The sequence below is a fragment of the Vidua macroura genome, unplaced genomic scaffold (assembly GCF_024509145.1).
Source record: "Vidua macroura isolate BioBank_ID:100142 unplaced genomic scaffold, ASM2450914v1 whyUn_scaffold_258, whole genome shotgun sequence".
NCBI classification, from domain to species: domain Eukaryota; kingdom Metazoa; phylum Chordata; class Aves; order Passeriformes; family Viduidae; genus Vidua; species Vidua macroura.
The window spans coordinates 1-17,410 of NW_026530620.1; the positions used below are offsets into that span (position 1 = coordinate 1).

The 17,410-nt window shown below is 53.2% G+C and overlaps 2 protein-coding genes across 2 annotated transcripts in view; one reads left to right on the forward strand and one right to left on the reverse strand.

The window, feature by feature from the left end:
* Window positions 1–1,492: 1,492 nt before the first annotated feature.
* Window positions 1,493–4,660, reverse strand: TRAPPC1 (trafficking protein particle complex subunit 1; the record flags this gene model as incomplete). The annotated part of the gene is made up of 3 exons (XM_053969592.1): window positions 4,454–4,660; window positions 2,983–3,054; window positions 1,493–1,636 (listed from the first exon to the last, which is right to left on the reverse strand). Coding segments are annotated over exons 1-3 (315 nt in total), but the record flags the coding sequence as incomplete, so codon positions are not given.
* A 1,567-nt stretch (window positions 4,661–6,227) lies between these two features.
* Window positions 6,228–17,410, forward strand: part of LOC128803017 (uncharacterized) — a 30,828-nt gene continuing 19,645 nt past the window's right edge. Inside the window, 7 exon segments of the mRNA XM_053969591.1 lie at window positions 6,228–6,315; window positions 9,676–9,711; window positions 9,867–10,004; window positions 12,176–12,706; window positions 12,787–13,166; window positions 13,214–14,876; window positions 14,953–16,407. Of these exon segments, the coding sequence (XP_053825566.1) occupies window positions 6,228–6,315; window positions 9,676–9,711; window positions 9,867–10,004; window positions 12,176–12,706; window positions 12,787–13,166; window positions 13,214–14,876; window positions 14,953–16,407 (4,291 nt within the window).

The following is a 17,410-nucleotide window of genomic DNA, read 5'->3' on the forward strand; positions in this document are numbered from 1 at the left end:
ATTCCATTATTTTGAGGAAAAATCCCATTATTTTGGGGAAAAACACATTATTTTGGGAAAAATCCCATTATTTTGGGGGAAAAAATCCATTATTTTGGGGAAAAATCCCTTATTTTGGGGGAAATCTGATAATTTTTGGGGAAAATCCCATTATTTTGGGGGAAAAATCCCCTTTTTTGGGAGATAACCCCATGAAAATCCCATTGTTCTGGGGGAAAATTCAATTATTTTGGGAATAAAAATCCCTTTTTGGGGATAACTCCATGAAAATCCCATTGTTTTGGGGGAATATTCCATTATTTTGAGGAAAAATCCCATTATTTTGGGAAAAAACACATTATTTTGAGGAAAAATCTCATTATTTTGGGAAAAAAACACATTATTTTGGGGAAAAAATCCCATTATTTTGGGGGAAATCTGATAATTTTTGGGGGAAAATCCCATTATTTTGGGAAAAACTCCCTTTTTTGGAGGGGAAACCCCATGAAAAAACCCATGATTTTTGGGGATTTTTGGGCCGGGATTTTGGGGATTTTTGGGCCGGGATTTTTGGGGGATTTTTGGGGACTTTGAGACTGGGATTTTTGGGGATTTTGGGGATTTTTGAGCCGGATTTTGGGGATTTTTGGGGATTTTGGGACCGAGATTTTGGGGATTTCGGGGCTGGGATTTTGGGGATTTTTGGGATTTCGGGGCCGGGATTTTTGGGGATTTTTTGGATATTGGGGCCGGGATTTTTGGGCCGGGATTTTGGGGATTTTGAGACCGGGATTTTTGGGGATTTTGGGCCGGGATTTTTGAGGACTTTTGGGCCGGGATTTTTGGGCCGGGATTTTGGGGATTTTTGGGGATTTTTTGGATATTGGGGCTGGGATTTTTGGGCCGGGATTTTGGGGATTTTGAGGCCGGGATTTTTGGGGATTTTTGGGCCGGGATTTTTGGGATTTTTGAGCCGGGATTTTTGGGATTTTGAGACCGGGATTTTTGGGGATTTTTTGGATATTGGGGCTGGGATTTTTGGGCCGGGATTTTGGGGATTTTGGGGCCGGGATTTTTGAGGACTTTGGGGATTTTGGGGCCGGGATTTTGGGGATTTTTGGGGATTTTTTGGATATTGGGGCCGGGATTTTTGGGCCGGGATTTTGGGGATTTTTGGGGATTTTGAGCCGGGCTTTTGGGATTTTTGAGCCGGGATTTTTGGGGATTTTTTGGATATTGGGGCCGGGATTTTTGGGCCGGGATTTTTGGGGATTTTGGGGCCGGGATTTTGGGGGATTTTTGGGGATTTTGGGGCCGGGATTTTTGGGGATTTTGGGCCGGGATTTTTGGGATTTTAGGGCTGGGATTTTTGGGGATTTTGGGGATTTTTGAGCCGGGATTTTTGGGCTGGGCTTTTGGGATTTTGGGGCCGGGATTTTGGCGATTTTTTGGGATTTTTGAGCCGGGCTTTGGGATTTTTGGGATTTTTTGGCCGGGGCAGGCGGGCTTTAACCCTCACGTTGCCGTAGATGTGCTGCAGCGCCTCGCGGGCGCTGCCCACGCCCAGGTCGGTGTTGAGCACCAGGCGCAGCCCCGAGGGCGTCTCCAGGTAGTGCAGCCGGTACTTGCTGGTGTGGAAGGACACGAACCCGTCCCGCCTGCGGCCCGCGCTAAGGAAAACCCCAAAATTCCCCAAAATTCCCCCAAATTCATCCACCCCCCGCAGGCGGAGCCGCCCCAGAGCTCGAAATCCCCGCGGAAATCGGCCCAAAAACGCCCCGAAATCGACCCAAATCTGCCCCAAATTCCCTCCTGAGGAGCCCCGGGATGCCAAAATTCATCCAAAATCCCCCCCAAAAATCCCCCCCAAAAATCCCCCCCAAAATCCCCAAATCCTCCCAAAAATCCCCCAAATCCACTCAAAATCCCCCCCAAAAATCCCCAAAATCCCCCAAAAAAATCTTCCTAAAATCCCCTCCCCGAGGAACCCCGGGAGGCCAAAATTCATCCCAAATTCCCAAAATTCATCCCAAAATCCCCCCCAAAATCCCCAAAATCCTCCCAAAAAATCCCCCAAATCCACTCAAAATCCCCCAAAAAATCTTCCTAAAATCCCCTCCCTGAGGAAGCCCCGGATCCCAAAATTTCCCAAATTCCCAAATTTCAAATCCCCAAAATTCCCCAAAATTCTCAAAGCCCCTCCAAATTCCTCAAGATTCCCAAACATTCCCAAAATTCCCCAAATTCCCAAAGTCCTAAAAGCCACGAAATTCCCAAAATCCCCGAAATTCCCAAGTTCCAAATTTCCTGAAATCCCCAAATTCCCAAAATCTCAAAATTCCCAAATTCCTGAAATTCCCAAAATCTCAAAATTCCCGAATTTCCCTAAGTTTCCCAAATTCCAAATTCCCAAATCCCTGAAATTCCCAAATTCCAAAGTTCCTGAAAATCCCAAATTCTCAAAATTCCCGAATTTCCCTAAGTTTCCCAAAATTCCAAATTCCTGAAATTCCCAAATTCCCAAAATCTCAAATTCCCAAATTCCCGAAAATCTCAAAATTCCCAACATCTTGAAATTCCCAAATTTCCCTAAATTCCCCAAAATTCGCCAAATCCCAAATTCCAAAATCTCAAATTCCCAAATTCCTGAAATTCCCAAATTCTCAAATTTCCCCAAATTCCCTGAAATTCCCCAAATTCCCAAATCTCAAAATTCCAAATTCCCAAATTCCTGAAATTCCCCAAATTCCCAAATTCCCCCAAATTCCCAAAATTCCCCAATTTCCCAAAATCTCAAAATTCCCAAATTCTCAAAATTCCCAAATCTCAAAATTCCCCCAAATCCCCCAAAAATCCCCAAAATCCCCCAAAAATCCCCAAAATCCCCAAATCCCCCCGGGGCGCCGCCCTCCCCCGCTCTTTTCCTGGGTTTCCCGCGGGATTTTTTGGGAATTTTTGGGGATTTTTGGGGAATTTCGGCTCCCAAATCCCCAATTTTGGATCCATGTCCGTGGGGCTCATCTTGGCCACGAAGGAGCGGAGCGAGAAAAGCATCCCGAACATCAGCTGGAATTCCTGCGGATTGGGGAATTTGGGAATTTTGGGAAAATTTGGGGGATTTGGGGGAATTTTTAGGAATTTTTTGGAATTTTTGGGGAATTTTTTGGGGAATTTTGGGGTTTTTTTAGGGAATTTTTGGCGATTTTTTGGGGATTTTTTAGGGATTGTGGGGTTTTTTTAGGATTTTTTTTGGGGAATTTTGGGGATTTGGGGGATTTTTTGGGAATTCTTGGAATTTTGGGGATTTGGGGGATTTTTTGGGAATTTTGGGATTTTTAGGGAATTTTAGGGAATTTTTGGGGGATTTTGGGAAATTTTGGGGATTTTTGGGGTTTTTTGGGGGATTTTTTGGGAATTCTTGGAATTTTTGGGATTTGGGGGATTTTTTGGGAATTTTGGGGATTTTTAGGGAATTTTGGGAATTTTTGGGGGATTTTGGGGAAATTTTAGGGATTTTGGGGTTTTTTGGGGGATTTTTGGGAATTCTTGGAATTTTTGGGGATTTGGGGGATTTTTGCGAATTTTGGGGATTTTTTAGGGAATTTTTGGGAATTTTTGGGGGATTTTGGGGAAATTTTAGGGAATTTTGGGGGATTTTTTGGGAATTCTTGGAATTTTTGGGGATTTTGGGGATTTTTTGGGAATTTTGGGGGATTTTTTGGGAATTTTTTGGGATTTTTAGGGAATTTTTGGGAATTTTTGGGGGATTTTGGGGATTTTAGGGGAAATTTTGGGGAAATTTTGGGGATTTTTGGGAATTTTGGGGGTTTTTGGGTGGAATTTTGGGTAATTTTCAGAATTTTGGGGGATTTTTAGGGAATTTTTGGGAATTCTTGGGATTTTTGGGGATTTTGGAGTTTTTTTGGCGATTTTGGGGATTTTTTTGGGAATTTTGCTGATTTTTTGGGGAATTTATGGGGATTTTTTGGGGATTTTTTGGTGAATTTTTTGGGAATTTTTAGATTTTTTTTTGGGGGGGATTTTTTAGGAATTTTTTTTGAATTTTTAGGGGGTTTTTTTGGATTTTTTAGGAATTTTTTGGAAATTTTTAGGGGTTTTTTTGGGATTTTTAGGAATTTTTTTGTAAATTTTAGGGGTTTTTTTTTTGATTTTTAGTGAATTTTTTTGAGGAATTTTTAGATTTTTTGGGGGGATTTTTTAGGTGGTTTGTTTTGGGATTTTTTAGGAATTTTTTGGGTTGTTTTTTTTTTGGGGGGGGGGGGATTTTTTAGGAAATTTTTTTTTTTAATTTTGAGAATTTTTTTTCCTCCAAAAATTCCCAAAAATTCAAAAAAAAATCCTAAAAAACCCCGAAAAATCCCCAAAAATCCTCCCCCAGACCCCCCAAAAAAATCCCAAAATTCCCGAAATTCCCCAAAATTCCCGAAATTCCCGAAATTCCCGAAATCCCCACCTGGTCCTGGGCCAGCCCCGGGCTCCTCCTGCGGTGCCACTCGCTGTAGAAGAGGCAGCGCCCGCCGCGCTCGAAGATGTACAGGTTGTGGATGGTCATGGCAGAATTCCCAAAAAATCCCCCCAAAAAATTCCTCAAAAAATCCCCAAAAATCCCGGGGGGAAAATTCCCAACCCGGGGGAGGGAAAAAATCCGGGATGGGCGAGGAATTCCTGCGGGAAAAGGGAAAAAAATGGGATTAAATTGGGATTTTTTGAAGTACAAATTGGCAAAAAATTCCCCCAAAAAATCCTAAAAATTCCCAAAAATATTCCAAAAAATTCCCACAAAAAATTCAAAAAAAAATCCAAAAATTCCCCCAAAAATCCCAAAAAAATTCCCAAAAAAATTCCCCAAAAAAGCCAAAAAATTCCCCAAAAAATCCCAAAAAAATTCCCCAAAAATTGCCCAAAAAATTCCCCAAAAAATCCGAAAAATTGCCCCAAAAAAGCCAAAAAATTCCCCAAAAAAATCCCAAAAAATCCCCGAAAAATTCCCAAAAAAATCCCAAAAAAACCCCCAAAAAATTCCAAAAAATTCCCGAAGATATTCCAAAAAAATTCCCCCAAAAATCCCCAAAAATTCCCCCAAAAAATCCCCAAAAATCCCGGGGGGAAAATTCCCAACCCGGGGGAGGGAAAAAATCCGGGATGGGCGAGGAATTCCTGCGGGAAAAGGGAAAAAATGGGATTAAATTGGGATTAAATTGGGATTAAATTGGGATTTTTGAAGTAAAAATTGGCAAAAATTCCCAAAAAATCCCCCAAAATTCCCAAAAAAATTCCCCCCAAAAATCCCCAAAAATGAAAAAAAAAAAATCACAAAAAATTCCCCCAAAAATTCCCAAAATGTTCCAAAAATTCCCACAAAAAAAATCCAAAAAAATCCCAAAACATTCCCCAAAAAATTCCCAAAAATATTCCAAAAAATTCCCCCCAAAAAAATCCCAAAAAATTACCCCCAAAATCCCAAAAAGTCCCCAAAAAATTCCCCAAAAATTCCCCAAAAAATTCCTCCCAAAATCCCAAAAAGTCCCAAAAAATTCCAACAAAAAAACCCCAACAAAAATTAAAAAAATCCAAAAAATTCCCCCAAAAAATTCCCAAAAAATCCCAAAGAATTCCCAAAAATTCCCACAAAAAATCTCAAAAAATTCCCACAAAAATTCCCACAAAAAATCCCCAAAAATCCCGGGGGGAAAATTCCCAACCCGGGGGAGGGAAAAAATCCGGGATGGGCGAGGAATTCCTGCGGGAAAAGGGAAAAAAATGGATTAAATTGGGGATTTTTGAAGGTAAAAATTGGCAAAAAATTCCCCCAAAAAATCCTAAAAATTCCCAAAAATATTCAAAAAATTCCCCCAAAAAATCAAAAATTCCAAAAAAATTCCCACAAAAAAAATTCCCAAAATGTTCCAAAAATTCCACAAGAAATTCCAAAAAAATCCCCAAAAATTCCCCAAAATCCCCAAAAAAATTCCAAAAAATTCCCCAAAAAATTGCCCCAAAAAAGCCAAAAAATTCCCAAAAAAATCCCCCCAAAAAAATTCCCAAAAAATTCCAAAAAATTCCCCAAAAAAATCCCAAAAATTCCCCAAAATTTCCCAAAATTCCACAAAAAAATCCCCAAAATTTCCCCCAAAAAATTCCCCAAATTTCCCCGAAAATTCTTTAAAAATTCCCCAAAATTCCCCCTGGGCTCCCAGTACAAACCAGTACGGATGACATAAACCAGTATGGACCAGTATGGACCAATTAAAACCAGTACGGACCAGTTTAAACCAGTATGGATTGATATAGACCAGTATAAACCAGTACAAACCAGTATGGACCAGTATAGATTGGTATAGACCAGTATAAACCAGTATGGACCAGTACAAACCAGTATGGATTGATATAGACCAGTCTGGATGGACGTAAACCAGTATAAACCAGTACAGACCAGTATGGCCCAGTATGGATTGATACAAACAGTACGGACCAGTAGAGACCAGGACGGGTGGATATAAACCAGTATAAACCAGTATAAACCAGTATGGCTTGATATAGACCAGTACAAACCAGTATGGACCAATTAAAACCAGTATGGACCAGTATGGTCACATATAAACCAGTACAGACCAGTATGGACCAGTATAAACCAGTATGGACCAATTAAAACCAGTATGGACCAGTACAAACCAGTATGGATTGATACAGACCAGTATGGACCAGTGCTCCCAGTATAACCAGTCCCAGTTTGTCCCAGTTCATCCCAGTATAAACCAGTAACTCCCAATCCCCATCCCAGTCTCTCCCAGTCCATCCCAGTCCATCCCAGTTTGTCCCAGTCCATCCCAGTATAAACCAGTAACTCCCAATCCTCTCCCAGTTCCATCCCAGTCCCTCCCAGTCCCTCCCAGTCCCTCCCAGTCCATCCCAGTTAATCCCAGTCCATCCCAGTCCCTCCCAGTCCCTCCCAGTTTGTCCCAGTTCCCCCCAGTTTCCCTCTCACCGCTTTCCCCGCCGCCTTCACTTCCGCCCGGCCAGCCGCTCTCCGTGACGTCACTTCCCCTTTCCGCCCAAATCAAACATGGCGGCGCCCACCGCCCGCGCCCGGCAGTGGGCGTGGCCACTCCTTATAAGGACACGGCCCTTATAAGGCATGCAGGAGGCGTGGCCGCGCCTTTTATGGATTGCCCAAAAATCTCCAAAATCCCACCAAAAAATCCCCAAAAATTCACAAAAATTCCCAAAAAAAATCCCCCAAAAATTCCCCAGTCCGCAAAAAACAGAAAAATCCCCCCAAAAATCCCCAAAATTCTACCAAAAATCCCAAAATTCCCCCAAAAATCCCCCCAAATCCCCCAAATCTCCTGAAAAATCCCCAAAAAAATCCCCAAAATCCCCCAAAAATCTCAAAAAATCCCCCAAAAATCCCAAAAAATCCCAAAAAATCGCTCAAAATCCCCCAAATTCTCCCAAAATTTCCCAAAAATCCCCCAAAATCCCCAAAATTTCCCAAAAAAATCGCTCAAAATCCCCCGAAATTTCCCCAAAATCCTCCAAAAATACCCCAAAAAATCCCAAAAAAATACCTAAAACTTCCCAAAGTTCCTAAAAATCCACAAAAAAAATCCCCCCAGAATCCCCAAAAATTCCCCAGTCCCCAAAAAACCAGAAAAATCCCCGAAATTCTCCCCAAAAAAAATCCCACCAAAATCCCCTAAAATCCACCAAAAATCCCCCAAAATTCCCGAAAAATCAAAAAAAAATCCCCCCAAAATTCCACAAAAATCGAAAAATTCCCCCCAAAATCCCCAAAAGTCGCCAAAAAAACAAAAAACAGAAAAATCCCCCAGAAAATCCCCCAAAATTCTCCCTAAAATCCCCAAAATCCCCCAAATCCCCAAAATCCCAAAAAATCCCCCAAAAATCCTCCCCCCAAAAAATTTCAAAATCCCCCCCAAAAAATCCAACAATAATCCCCGAAATTTCCCCAGGACCCCCCAAAATTCCCCAAAATCCCCCCAAAATTCCCCAAAAAATCCCCCAAAATTCCCCCAGGACCCCCCCAAAAAAAACCCCAAAATCCCCCCAGGACCCCCCAAATTCCCCCAAAATCCCCCCAAATTCCCCCAAAATTCCCCCAAACCCCCCCCCAAAATCCCCCAAAATCCCCCCAAAATCCCCCCCAGGACCCCCAAAATCCCCCAAAATCCCCCCAAATTCCCCCAAAATTCCCCCCAAAACCCCCCCCAAAATCCCCCCAAAAATCCCCCAAAAATCCCCCAAAAATCCCCCCAGGACCCCCCCAAAATCCCCCCAAAATCCCCCAAAAATCCCCCCAAGACCCCCAAAAATCCCCCCAGGACCCCCCAAAATCCCCCAGGACCCCCCAAAATCCCCCAAAATCCCCCAAATCCCCCCAACCCCCCCCAAAATCCCCCCAGGACCCCCCAAAATCCCCCCAGGACCCCCCCCTCGTGCCCCTCCCCCCATTTTCCCACCCCCCCATCCCCCCCCTCCCCCCCCCGTGTCCCCGTGTCCCCTCCCCCCCTCCCCCCCTCCCCCCCCCCCCATTAATCGGCTTTGCCCCCCCCGGGGTGGGGGAGGGGCGGATTAGAGCCCCCCCTCCCCCCCCCCCCCCGCCCCTCCCCCCCCCCCGCTCCGGCCGCACTCGGGAGGCGGCGGCGCCGCGAGAGGCGGGGGAGCGCTGCGACCCCCCCCCGGGACCCCCCCAAAATATCCCCGGGACCCCCCCCAAAATCCCCAACCCCCCCCCGGGACCCCCCCCCCCCAAAATCCCCAACCCCCCCCGGGACCCCCCCCCAAATCCACAACCCCCCCGGGACCCCCCCAAAATATCCTGAGACCCCCCCCAAATCCCCAACCCCCCCCGGGACCCCCCCCCAAAATCCCCAATTCCCCGGGACCCCCCCCCAAAATATCCCTGAGACCCCCCCAAAATCCCCAACACCCCCGGGACCCCCCCCCGGGACCCCCCAAAATCCTCTGCGACCCCCCCGGGACCCCCCAAAATATCCCTGAGACCCCCCCGGGACTCCCCAAAATACCCCCGGGACCCCCCCCCAAAATCCTCAACCCCCCCCGGGACCCCCAAAATACCCCCGAGACCCCCCCCCAAAATATCCTCAGACCCCCCAGGACCCTCCCCAAAATCCCCCAACCCCCCCCCGGGACCACCCCCCCAAAATCCCAAACCCCCCCCCCGGGACCACCCCAAATATCCCTGAGACCCCCCCCAAAATCCCCAACCCCCCCCGGGACCCCCCCCAAAATATCCCTGAGACCCCCCCCCAAAATCCCCAACCCCCCCCGGGACCCCCCCCCCAAAATCCCCAATTCCCCGGGACCCCCCCAAAATATCCTGAGACCCCCCCCGGGACCCCCCCTGGGACCCACCCCCAAACACCAAACCCCCCCGGGACCCCCCCCCAAAATACCCCCGAGACCCTCCCTGGACCCCCCAAATACCCCCGGGACCCCCCCCCCCAAAATCCCCAACCCCCTCCGGGATCCCAAAATCCTCTGCGACCCCCCCCGGGACCCCCCCAAAATATCCCCGGGACCCCCCAAAATACCCTGAGACCCCCCCGGGACCCCCCAAATATCCCCGGGACCCCCCCCCAAAATCCCCAACCCCCCCCGGGACCCCCCCCAGGACCCCCCGGATCCTTCCAGGACCCCCCCGAGACCCCCCCCGGGACCTGCGGACAGGTGAGAGACCCCCAAACCCCCGCCCTCCCCCCAAACCCCGCCCCCTCCCCACAGGTGAGACCCCCCCCCCCAATTAATTAATTAACCCCTTCCCAATTAATTAACCCTTCCCCCGTTAATGAACCCCCTCCCCATTAATTAACCCCCCAATTAATGAACCCCCCAATTAATTAACCCCCAATTAATGAACCCCTCCCCATTAATTAACCCCCCAATTAATTAACCCCCCCAATTAATGAACCCCTCCCCATTAATTAACCCCTCACAATTAATTAACCCTTCCCCATTAACCCCTCCCCATTAATGAACCCCCCAATTAATTAACCTCCCCAATTAATTAACCCCTCCCCATTAATTAACCCCCCAATTAATGAACCCCCCAATTAATTAACCCCCAATTAATTAACCCCTCACAATTAATTAACCCCTCCCCATTAATGAACCCCCCAATTAATTAACCTCCCTCCAATTAATGAACCCCCTCCCCATTAATTAACCCCCCCCCAATTAATCAGTTAATGACCCCCCCCCAAATTAATTAACCCCTCCCCCCATTTCTGGGACCCCCGCCCCCTCCCAAAATTCCCGGGACCCCCCCGAGGGGGTTTGGGGTCCCCCCCGCACACCTGGGGGGGGTTTGGGGTCACCTGGGGGGGGGTTTGGGGTCACACCTGGGGGGGGTTTGGGGTCACACCTGGGGGGGGTTGGGGTCACACCCTGAGTTACCTGAGAGGTTTTTGGGGTCACACACCTGGGGGGGGTTGGGGTCACACCTGAGAGGTTTGGGGTCACCTGGGGGGTTTGGGGTCACCTGAGGAGTTTGGGGTCACACCTGAGTTACCTGGGGGGGTTGGGGTCACACCTGAGGGTTTTTTGGGGTCACACCTGAGGAGTTTGGGGTCACACCTGAGTTACCTGGGGGGTTTTTTGGGGTCACACCTGAGAGGTTTGGGGTCACCTGGGGGGGTTTGGTCACACCTGAGTTACCTGAGAGGTTTTTGGGGTCACCTGGGGGGGTTGGGGTCACACCTGAGGAGTTTGGGGTCACACCTGAGTTACCTGGGGGGGTTGGGGTCACCTGACGGGTTTGGGGTCACACCTGAGTTACGTGGGACATTTAACGGGTGACATTTGACAGGTGACACAGGTGACACCCCGGCACAGGTGACACAGATGACACAGGTGACAAAGGTGTGACACAGGTGTGACAAAGGTGTGACAGGTGACACAGGTGACACAGAGCACAGGTGACACACAGGTGACACACAGGTGACACACAGGTGTGACACAGGTGTTACAGGTGTGACAGGTGACAGAGGTAACACCTGGCACAGGGGTGACACAGGTGACACGTGACACAGGTGACACAAGGTGTGACACAGGTGACACAGAGCACAGGGTGACACACAGGTGACACACAGGTGTGACACAGGTAACACCTGACACAGGTGACACCTGGCACAGGTGACACGGAGGGGGTTGTGCCAGGTGAGGCTGACACCGGGAGGTGACACCCGGCACGTGACACCAGGGGTGTCCCAGGTGGGCGTGTCCCCCCAGGTGTGTCCCCAGGTGTGTCCCCCTCCCCCCAGGTGTGTCCCCTCCCCAGGTGTGTCCCCCCAGGTGTGTCCCCAGGTGTCCCCTCCCCCCCAGGTGTGTCCCCCCAGGTGTGTCCCCAGGTGTCCCCCCCTCCCCCCCAGGTGTGTCCCCCCCAGGTGTGTCCCCAGGTGTCCCCTCCCCCCAGGTGTGTCCCCTCCCCCCAGGTGTCGCCCCTCCCCCCCCCGCCCCTCCCCCCGGCGCGGCCCCGCGGGGTGGGGGGAGGGGCGGGGTTAAACCGGGATCATCCCCCGCCCCTCCCCCCCCCCGGATTAGCGGGGCCGCGGGGCAGGATGGGAACGGGGGGGAGGGGGAGGGGCAGGGCCGGATCATCCTCCCCCTCCCCCCCACTGACCGCTGACCCCGAGTGACCACTGACCACTGAGTGACCACTGACCATTAACAACTGAGTGACCACTGACCACTGACCACTGACCACTCACTGACCGCTCACTGACCACTGACCATTAACAACTGACCACTGACCATTGAGCCCCCACTGACCACTGACCACTAACAACTGACCCCGAGTGACCACTGACCACTCACCTGACCACTGACCACTGACCACTGACCACTGACCACTGGACCCCGAGTGACCACTGACCACATCACTGACCACTGACCACTGACCACTGACCACTGACCACTGACCCCGAGTGACCACTGACCACTGAGTGACCACTGACCACTGACCATTAACCAACTGACCCTGAGTGACCACTGACCACTCACTGACCACTCACTGACCACTGACCCCCCACTGACCACTGACCGCTGACCCCCGAGTGACCACTGACCACTGACCACTGACCACTGACCCCCGAGTGACCACTGACCCCCTGCAGTGACCGCCGGTGTCCCCCAGGTGACCGCGCGGTGACCATGGTGACGGCGCCGGACGCCCTCCGGCCACGGCCTGGCCTGAGGGACGCGCCCGGCACGGCCTGGACATGCGGGCCAGCCTGCGCGCGGGGGAGGGGCTGGGGACGGCAGGGACGGCGCCCGCGGTGGCACCGGCACCCTCCCGCGGGGACGCGTCCGGCGGTGGTGGCATCTCCAGCGGTGGTGGCATCTCCCATGGTGGCATCTCCCATGGTGGCATCTCCCATGGTGGGCATCCTCCCATGGCTTTCGTTTCCCACGGTGGCACCTGCGACAGTGACGTCTCCAGCAGTGGTGGCATCTCCCCATGGTGGCATCTCCCATGGCTTCGTTTCCCACGGTGGCACCTGCGACAGTGACGTGTCCAACAACGGTGGCACCTCCCATGGGGACATCTCCAAGGGTGACATCTCCCATGGTGGTGGCATCTCCCATGGCTTCAGTTCCCATGGTGGCACCTGTTACAGTGACGTCTCCAACAGTGGTGGCACCTGCCATGGTGGCATCTCCAAGGGTGACATCTCCCCATGGTGGTGGCATCTCCCATGGCTTCGGTTCCCATGGTGGCACCTGTGACAGTGACGTCTCCAACAGTGGTGGCACCTGCCATGGTGGTGGCATCTCCCATGGCTTCGGTTCCCATGGTGGCACCTGTTCCAGTGACATCTCCAACAGTGGTGGCACCTGCCATGGTGGCATCTCCAACGGTGGCATCTCCAACGGTGGCATCTCCAACGGTGGCATCTCCCACGGGGACATTTTCCACGGTGGTGGCATCTCCCATGGCTTCGGTTCCCACAGTGGCACCTGTGACATTGAAATCTCCAATAGTGGTGGCATCTCCCACGGTGGTGACATCTCCCATGGTGGCATCTCCCATGGTGGCATCTCCCATGGTGGCATCTCCAGCGGTGGTGACATCTCCCATGGTGGCATCTCCCATGGCTTCGGTTCCCACGGTGGCACCTGCGACAGTGACGTGTCCAACAATGGTGGCACCTCCCATGGGGACATCTCCAAGGGTGACATCTCCCATGGTGGTGGCATCTCCCATGGCTTCGGTTCCCATGGTGGCACCTGCGACAGTGACGTCTCCAACAGTGGTGGCACCTGCCATGGTGGCATCTCCAACGGTGGCATCTCCAATGGTGGCATCTCCCACGGGGACATTTTGCACGGTGGTGGCATCTCCCATGGCTTTGGTTCCCACAGTGGCACCTGTGACATTGAAATCTCCAATAGTGGTGGCATCTCCCACGGTGGTGACATCTCCCATGGTGACATCTCCATCGGGGACATCTCCCACTGCGGTGGCATCTCCAGCGGTGACATCTCCCATGGTGGCATCTCCCATGGCTTCGGTTCCCACGGTGGCACCTGTGACAGTGACGCATCCAACAGTGGTGACATCTCCCTCAGGGACATTTCCCACGATGGTGGCATCTCCCACGGTGACATCTCCCACGGTGGCATCTCCCATGGTGGTATCTCCAGCAGTGGTGGCATCTCCCATGGCTTCAGTTCCCACAGTAGCACCTGCGACAGTGACGCATCCAACAGTGGTGGCACCTCCCATGGGGACATCTCCCACGGGGACATCTCCAGCAGTGGTGGCACCTCCTTCAGGGACATTTCCCACGGTGGTGGCATCTCCCATGGCTTCGGTTCCCATGGTGGCACCTGCGACAGTGACGTCTCCAGCAGTGGTGGCATCTCCCATGGTGGCATCTCCCATGGCTTCGGTTCCCACGGTGGCACCTGTGACAGTGACGCATCCAACAGTGGTGGCACCTCCCTCAGGGACATCTCCCATGGTGGCATCTCCCATAAGGACATCTCCAGCTGTGGTGGCATCTCCCACGGTGGTGGCATCTCCCACGGTGGCACCTCCCTCAGGGACATTTCCCACACAGGTGGCACCTCCCACGGTGCCATCTCCTCTCGTGGTGACTCTCCCTCGGGTGGCTTCTGCCGTGGTGGCATCTCCCAGAAGAGTGACGACTCGCACGGTGACGTCGCCAACAGCGGTGGCATCTCCGATGGCGGTGGCACCTCTTGTGCCATCACCTGCCACGGTGACGCGTCCCACGGTGGCATCTCCAGTGGTGGCATCTCCCGGGGTGACATCAGCCACAGTGACGTTTTCCACGGTGGTGGCACCTCTGACGTCATGACCCCCCATGATGGCACCTCCCATGGTGGTGGCATCTCCAAGAGTGACATCTCCAACGGTGACATCTCCAGTGGTGACATCTCCCACGGTGACATCTCCAGCGGTGGCATCTCCAATGGTGGCATCTCCCACCGTGGTGGCATCTCCAAGAGTGACATCTCCAATGGTGACATCTCCAATGGTGACATCTACAATGGTGGCATCTCCAATGGTGACATCTCCACTGGTGACATCTCCCATGGTGACATCTCCACTGGTGACATCTCCTACGGGGACTCCTCCCAGGGTGGTGCCACCTCCCTCAGTGACACCTCCCACCATGGTGGCTTCTCCAACAGGGACATCTCCCGTGGTGGCATCTCCAACAGGGACATCTCCCACAGTGGTGGCACCTCCCGTGGTGGCACCTCCCGTGGTGGCACCTCCCATGGTGGTACCTCCAACAGGGACATCTCTGACAGTGATGGCACCTCCCGTGGTGGCACCTCCCGTGGTGGCACCTCCCATGGTGGTACCTCCAACAGGGACATCTCCCACAGTGGTGGCACCTCCCACAGTGACGTCTCCCACGGTGGCATCTCCAACAGGGACATCTCCCATGGTGGCATCTCCCATGGCTTTAGCACCTCCCATGGTGGTGCCACCCCCCATGGTGACATCTCCCATGATGGTGCCACCTCTCATGATGGTGACACCTCCGACAATGACATCCCCCGGGGCTTTGGCATCTCCCACGATGGTGACACTTCCCATGGTGGTGCCACCTCCCACGGTGACATCTCCCATGGTGGTGCCACCTCCCATAATGGCATCACCTCCCATGGCTTTGTCACCTCCCATGGTGGTGCCATCTCCCATGATGATGACACCTCCCATGGTGGCGCCACCTCCCACGGTGACATCTCCCATGGCTTTGTCACCTCCCATGGTGCCACCCTCCCATGGTGGCATCTCCCATGGCTTTGGCATCTCTCATGGTGCCACCTCCCGTGGCTTTGTCACCTCCCATGATGGCACCACCTCCCATGGTGACACCTCCCATGGTGACATCTCCCGTGGCTTTGTCACCTCCCATGATGGTGCCACCTCCCAGAATGACATCTCCCATGGTGACACCTCCCATGGTGGTGCCACCTCCCATGGTGGTGCCACCTCCCATGGTGGTGCCACTTCCCATGGTGACATCTCCCATGGTTTTGGCATCTCTCATGGTGACATCTGCCATGGCTTTGTCACCTCCTGTGGTGGTGCCACCTCCCATGGCTTTGTCACCTCCTGCGATGGTGCCACCTGCCATGGTGGCATCTCCCATGGCTTTGTCACCTCCTGTGGTGCCACCTCCCGCGGCGTTGTCACCCCTCCCACCGGCGTTGCCGCGCCGCGTCCCCTCCTTCTCCCGCCGCCCCTCCGGCCGCGCCGCGTCCCCGCGCTCCTCCTCCTCCTCCTCCTCCTCCTCCGCTGTCCCCCGCTCTCGGTGGCCGCCACCTTCCGCGTGGGCGTCCTGGGCCCCTGGGGCTGCGACCCCCTGCTGGCGCGGGCGCTGCCGGACGTGGCCTCCAGCCTGGCGGTGGCGCGGCTCAACCGCGACCCGGCGCTGGCCGCCGGCTACTGGTGGGACGCCGTGGTGCTGCCCGAGGCCTGCGCCGCGCCCCAGGCCGTGGCCGGCGTGGTCGGCGCCGAGCGCCGCGCCAGCGCCATCGTGGGCCCGCTGAACCCCGCGGCCTGCGGCGCCGCCGGGCTGCTGGCCGCCGCCTGGAACAAGCCCCTGGTGTCCTGGGCGTGCGGCGCGGCCGGAGCGGTCACTCTGGTCAAGCCACTGCCCGCCCCGGCCGGCGTGCTGCACGCCGTGCTGCGGTACTTCCGCTGGGCGCACGTGGCCGTGGTGGCCGCGCCGCAGGACCTGTGGGTGGACACCGGGCAGGAGCTGGCCGCCGAGCTGAGGGCCCGGGGGCTGCCGGTCACCGTGGTGGCCGTGGCCGGAGAGGACGAGGAGGAGGCCGAGGAGGCGCTGAGGAGGGTGCAGAGGGCGGACGGGGTGCGAGGTGAGGGACGGGAGGGACGCGGGTGGGCGTGGCTGGAGGTGGGGTGGAGGTGGACGTGGAGGTGGGACGGAGATGGAGATGGAGAGGTGGAGGTGGAGGTGGAAATGGAGGTGGAGGTGGAGGTGGAGGTGGAAATGGAGGTGGAGGTGGAGGTGGAGAGATGGAGGTGGGATGGAGGTGAAGATGGAGATGGAGGTGGAGGTGGAGAGATGGAGATGGAGGTGGGATGGAGGTCAAGGTGGGATGGAGGTGGAGAGGTGGAGGTGGGGATGGAGGTGGAAGTGGAGGTGGAGATGGAGGTGGAGGTGGGAGATGGAGGTGGAGGTGGAGATGGAGGTGGAGGTGGAGGTGGGATGGAGATGGAGGTCAAGGGGGGATGGAGGTGGAGGTGGAGAGGTGGAGATGGGATGGAGGTGGAGATGGAGGTCAAGGTGGGATGGAGGTGGAAGTGGAGGTGGAGATGGAGGTGGAGGTGGGAGATGGAGGTGGGATGGAGGTGAAGATGGAGATGGAGGTGGAGGTGGAGAGATGGAGATGGAGGTGGGATGGAGGTCAAGGTGGGATGGAGGTGGAGGTGGGAGATGGAGGTGAAATTGGAGATGGAGGTGGGATGGAGGTGGAGATGGGATGGAGGTGGAGGTGGAGGTGGGATGGAGATGGAGGTCAAGGTGGGATGGAGGTGGAGAGGCGGAGGTGGGGATGGAGACAGAGATGGAGGTGGAGATGGGGATGGAGATGGGGATGGAGAGAGGTGGAGGTGGACATGGAGAGATGGAGATGGGATGGAGGTGGAGATGGGGATGGGGATGGAGGAGGGACGGATGGATGGATGAAGGATGGACAGATGGACAGATGGACAGATGGATGGATGGATGGATGAAGATGGTGGAGATGGATGGATGGATGGATGGACAGAGGGATGGTTGATGGACGGACAGATGGACGGATGAAGGATGGATGATGGATGAAGGATGGATGATGGATGGATGGACGGATGGATGGA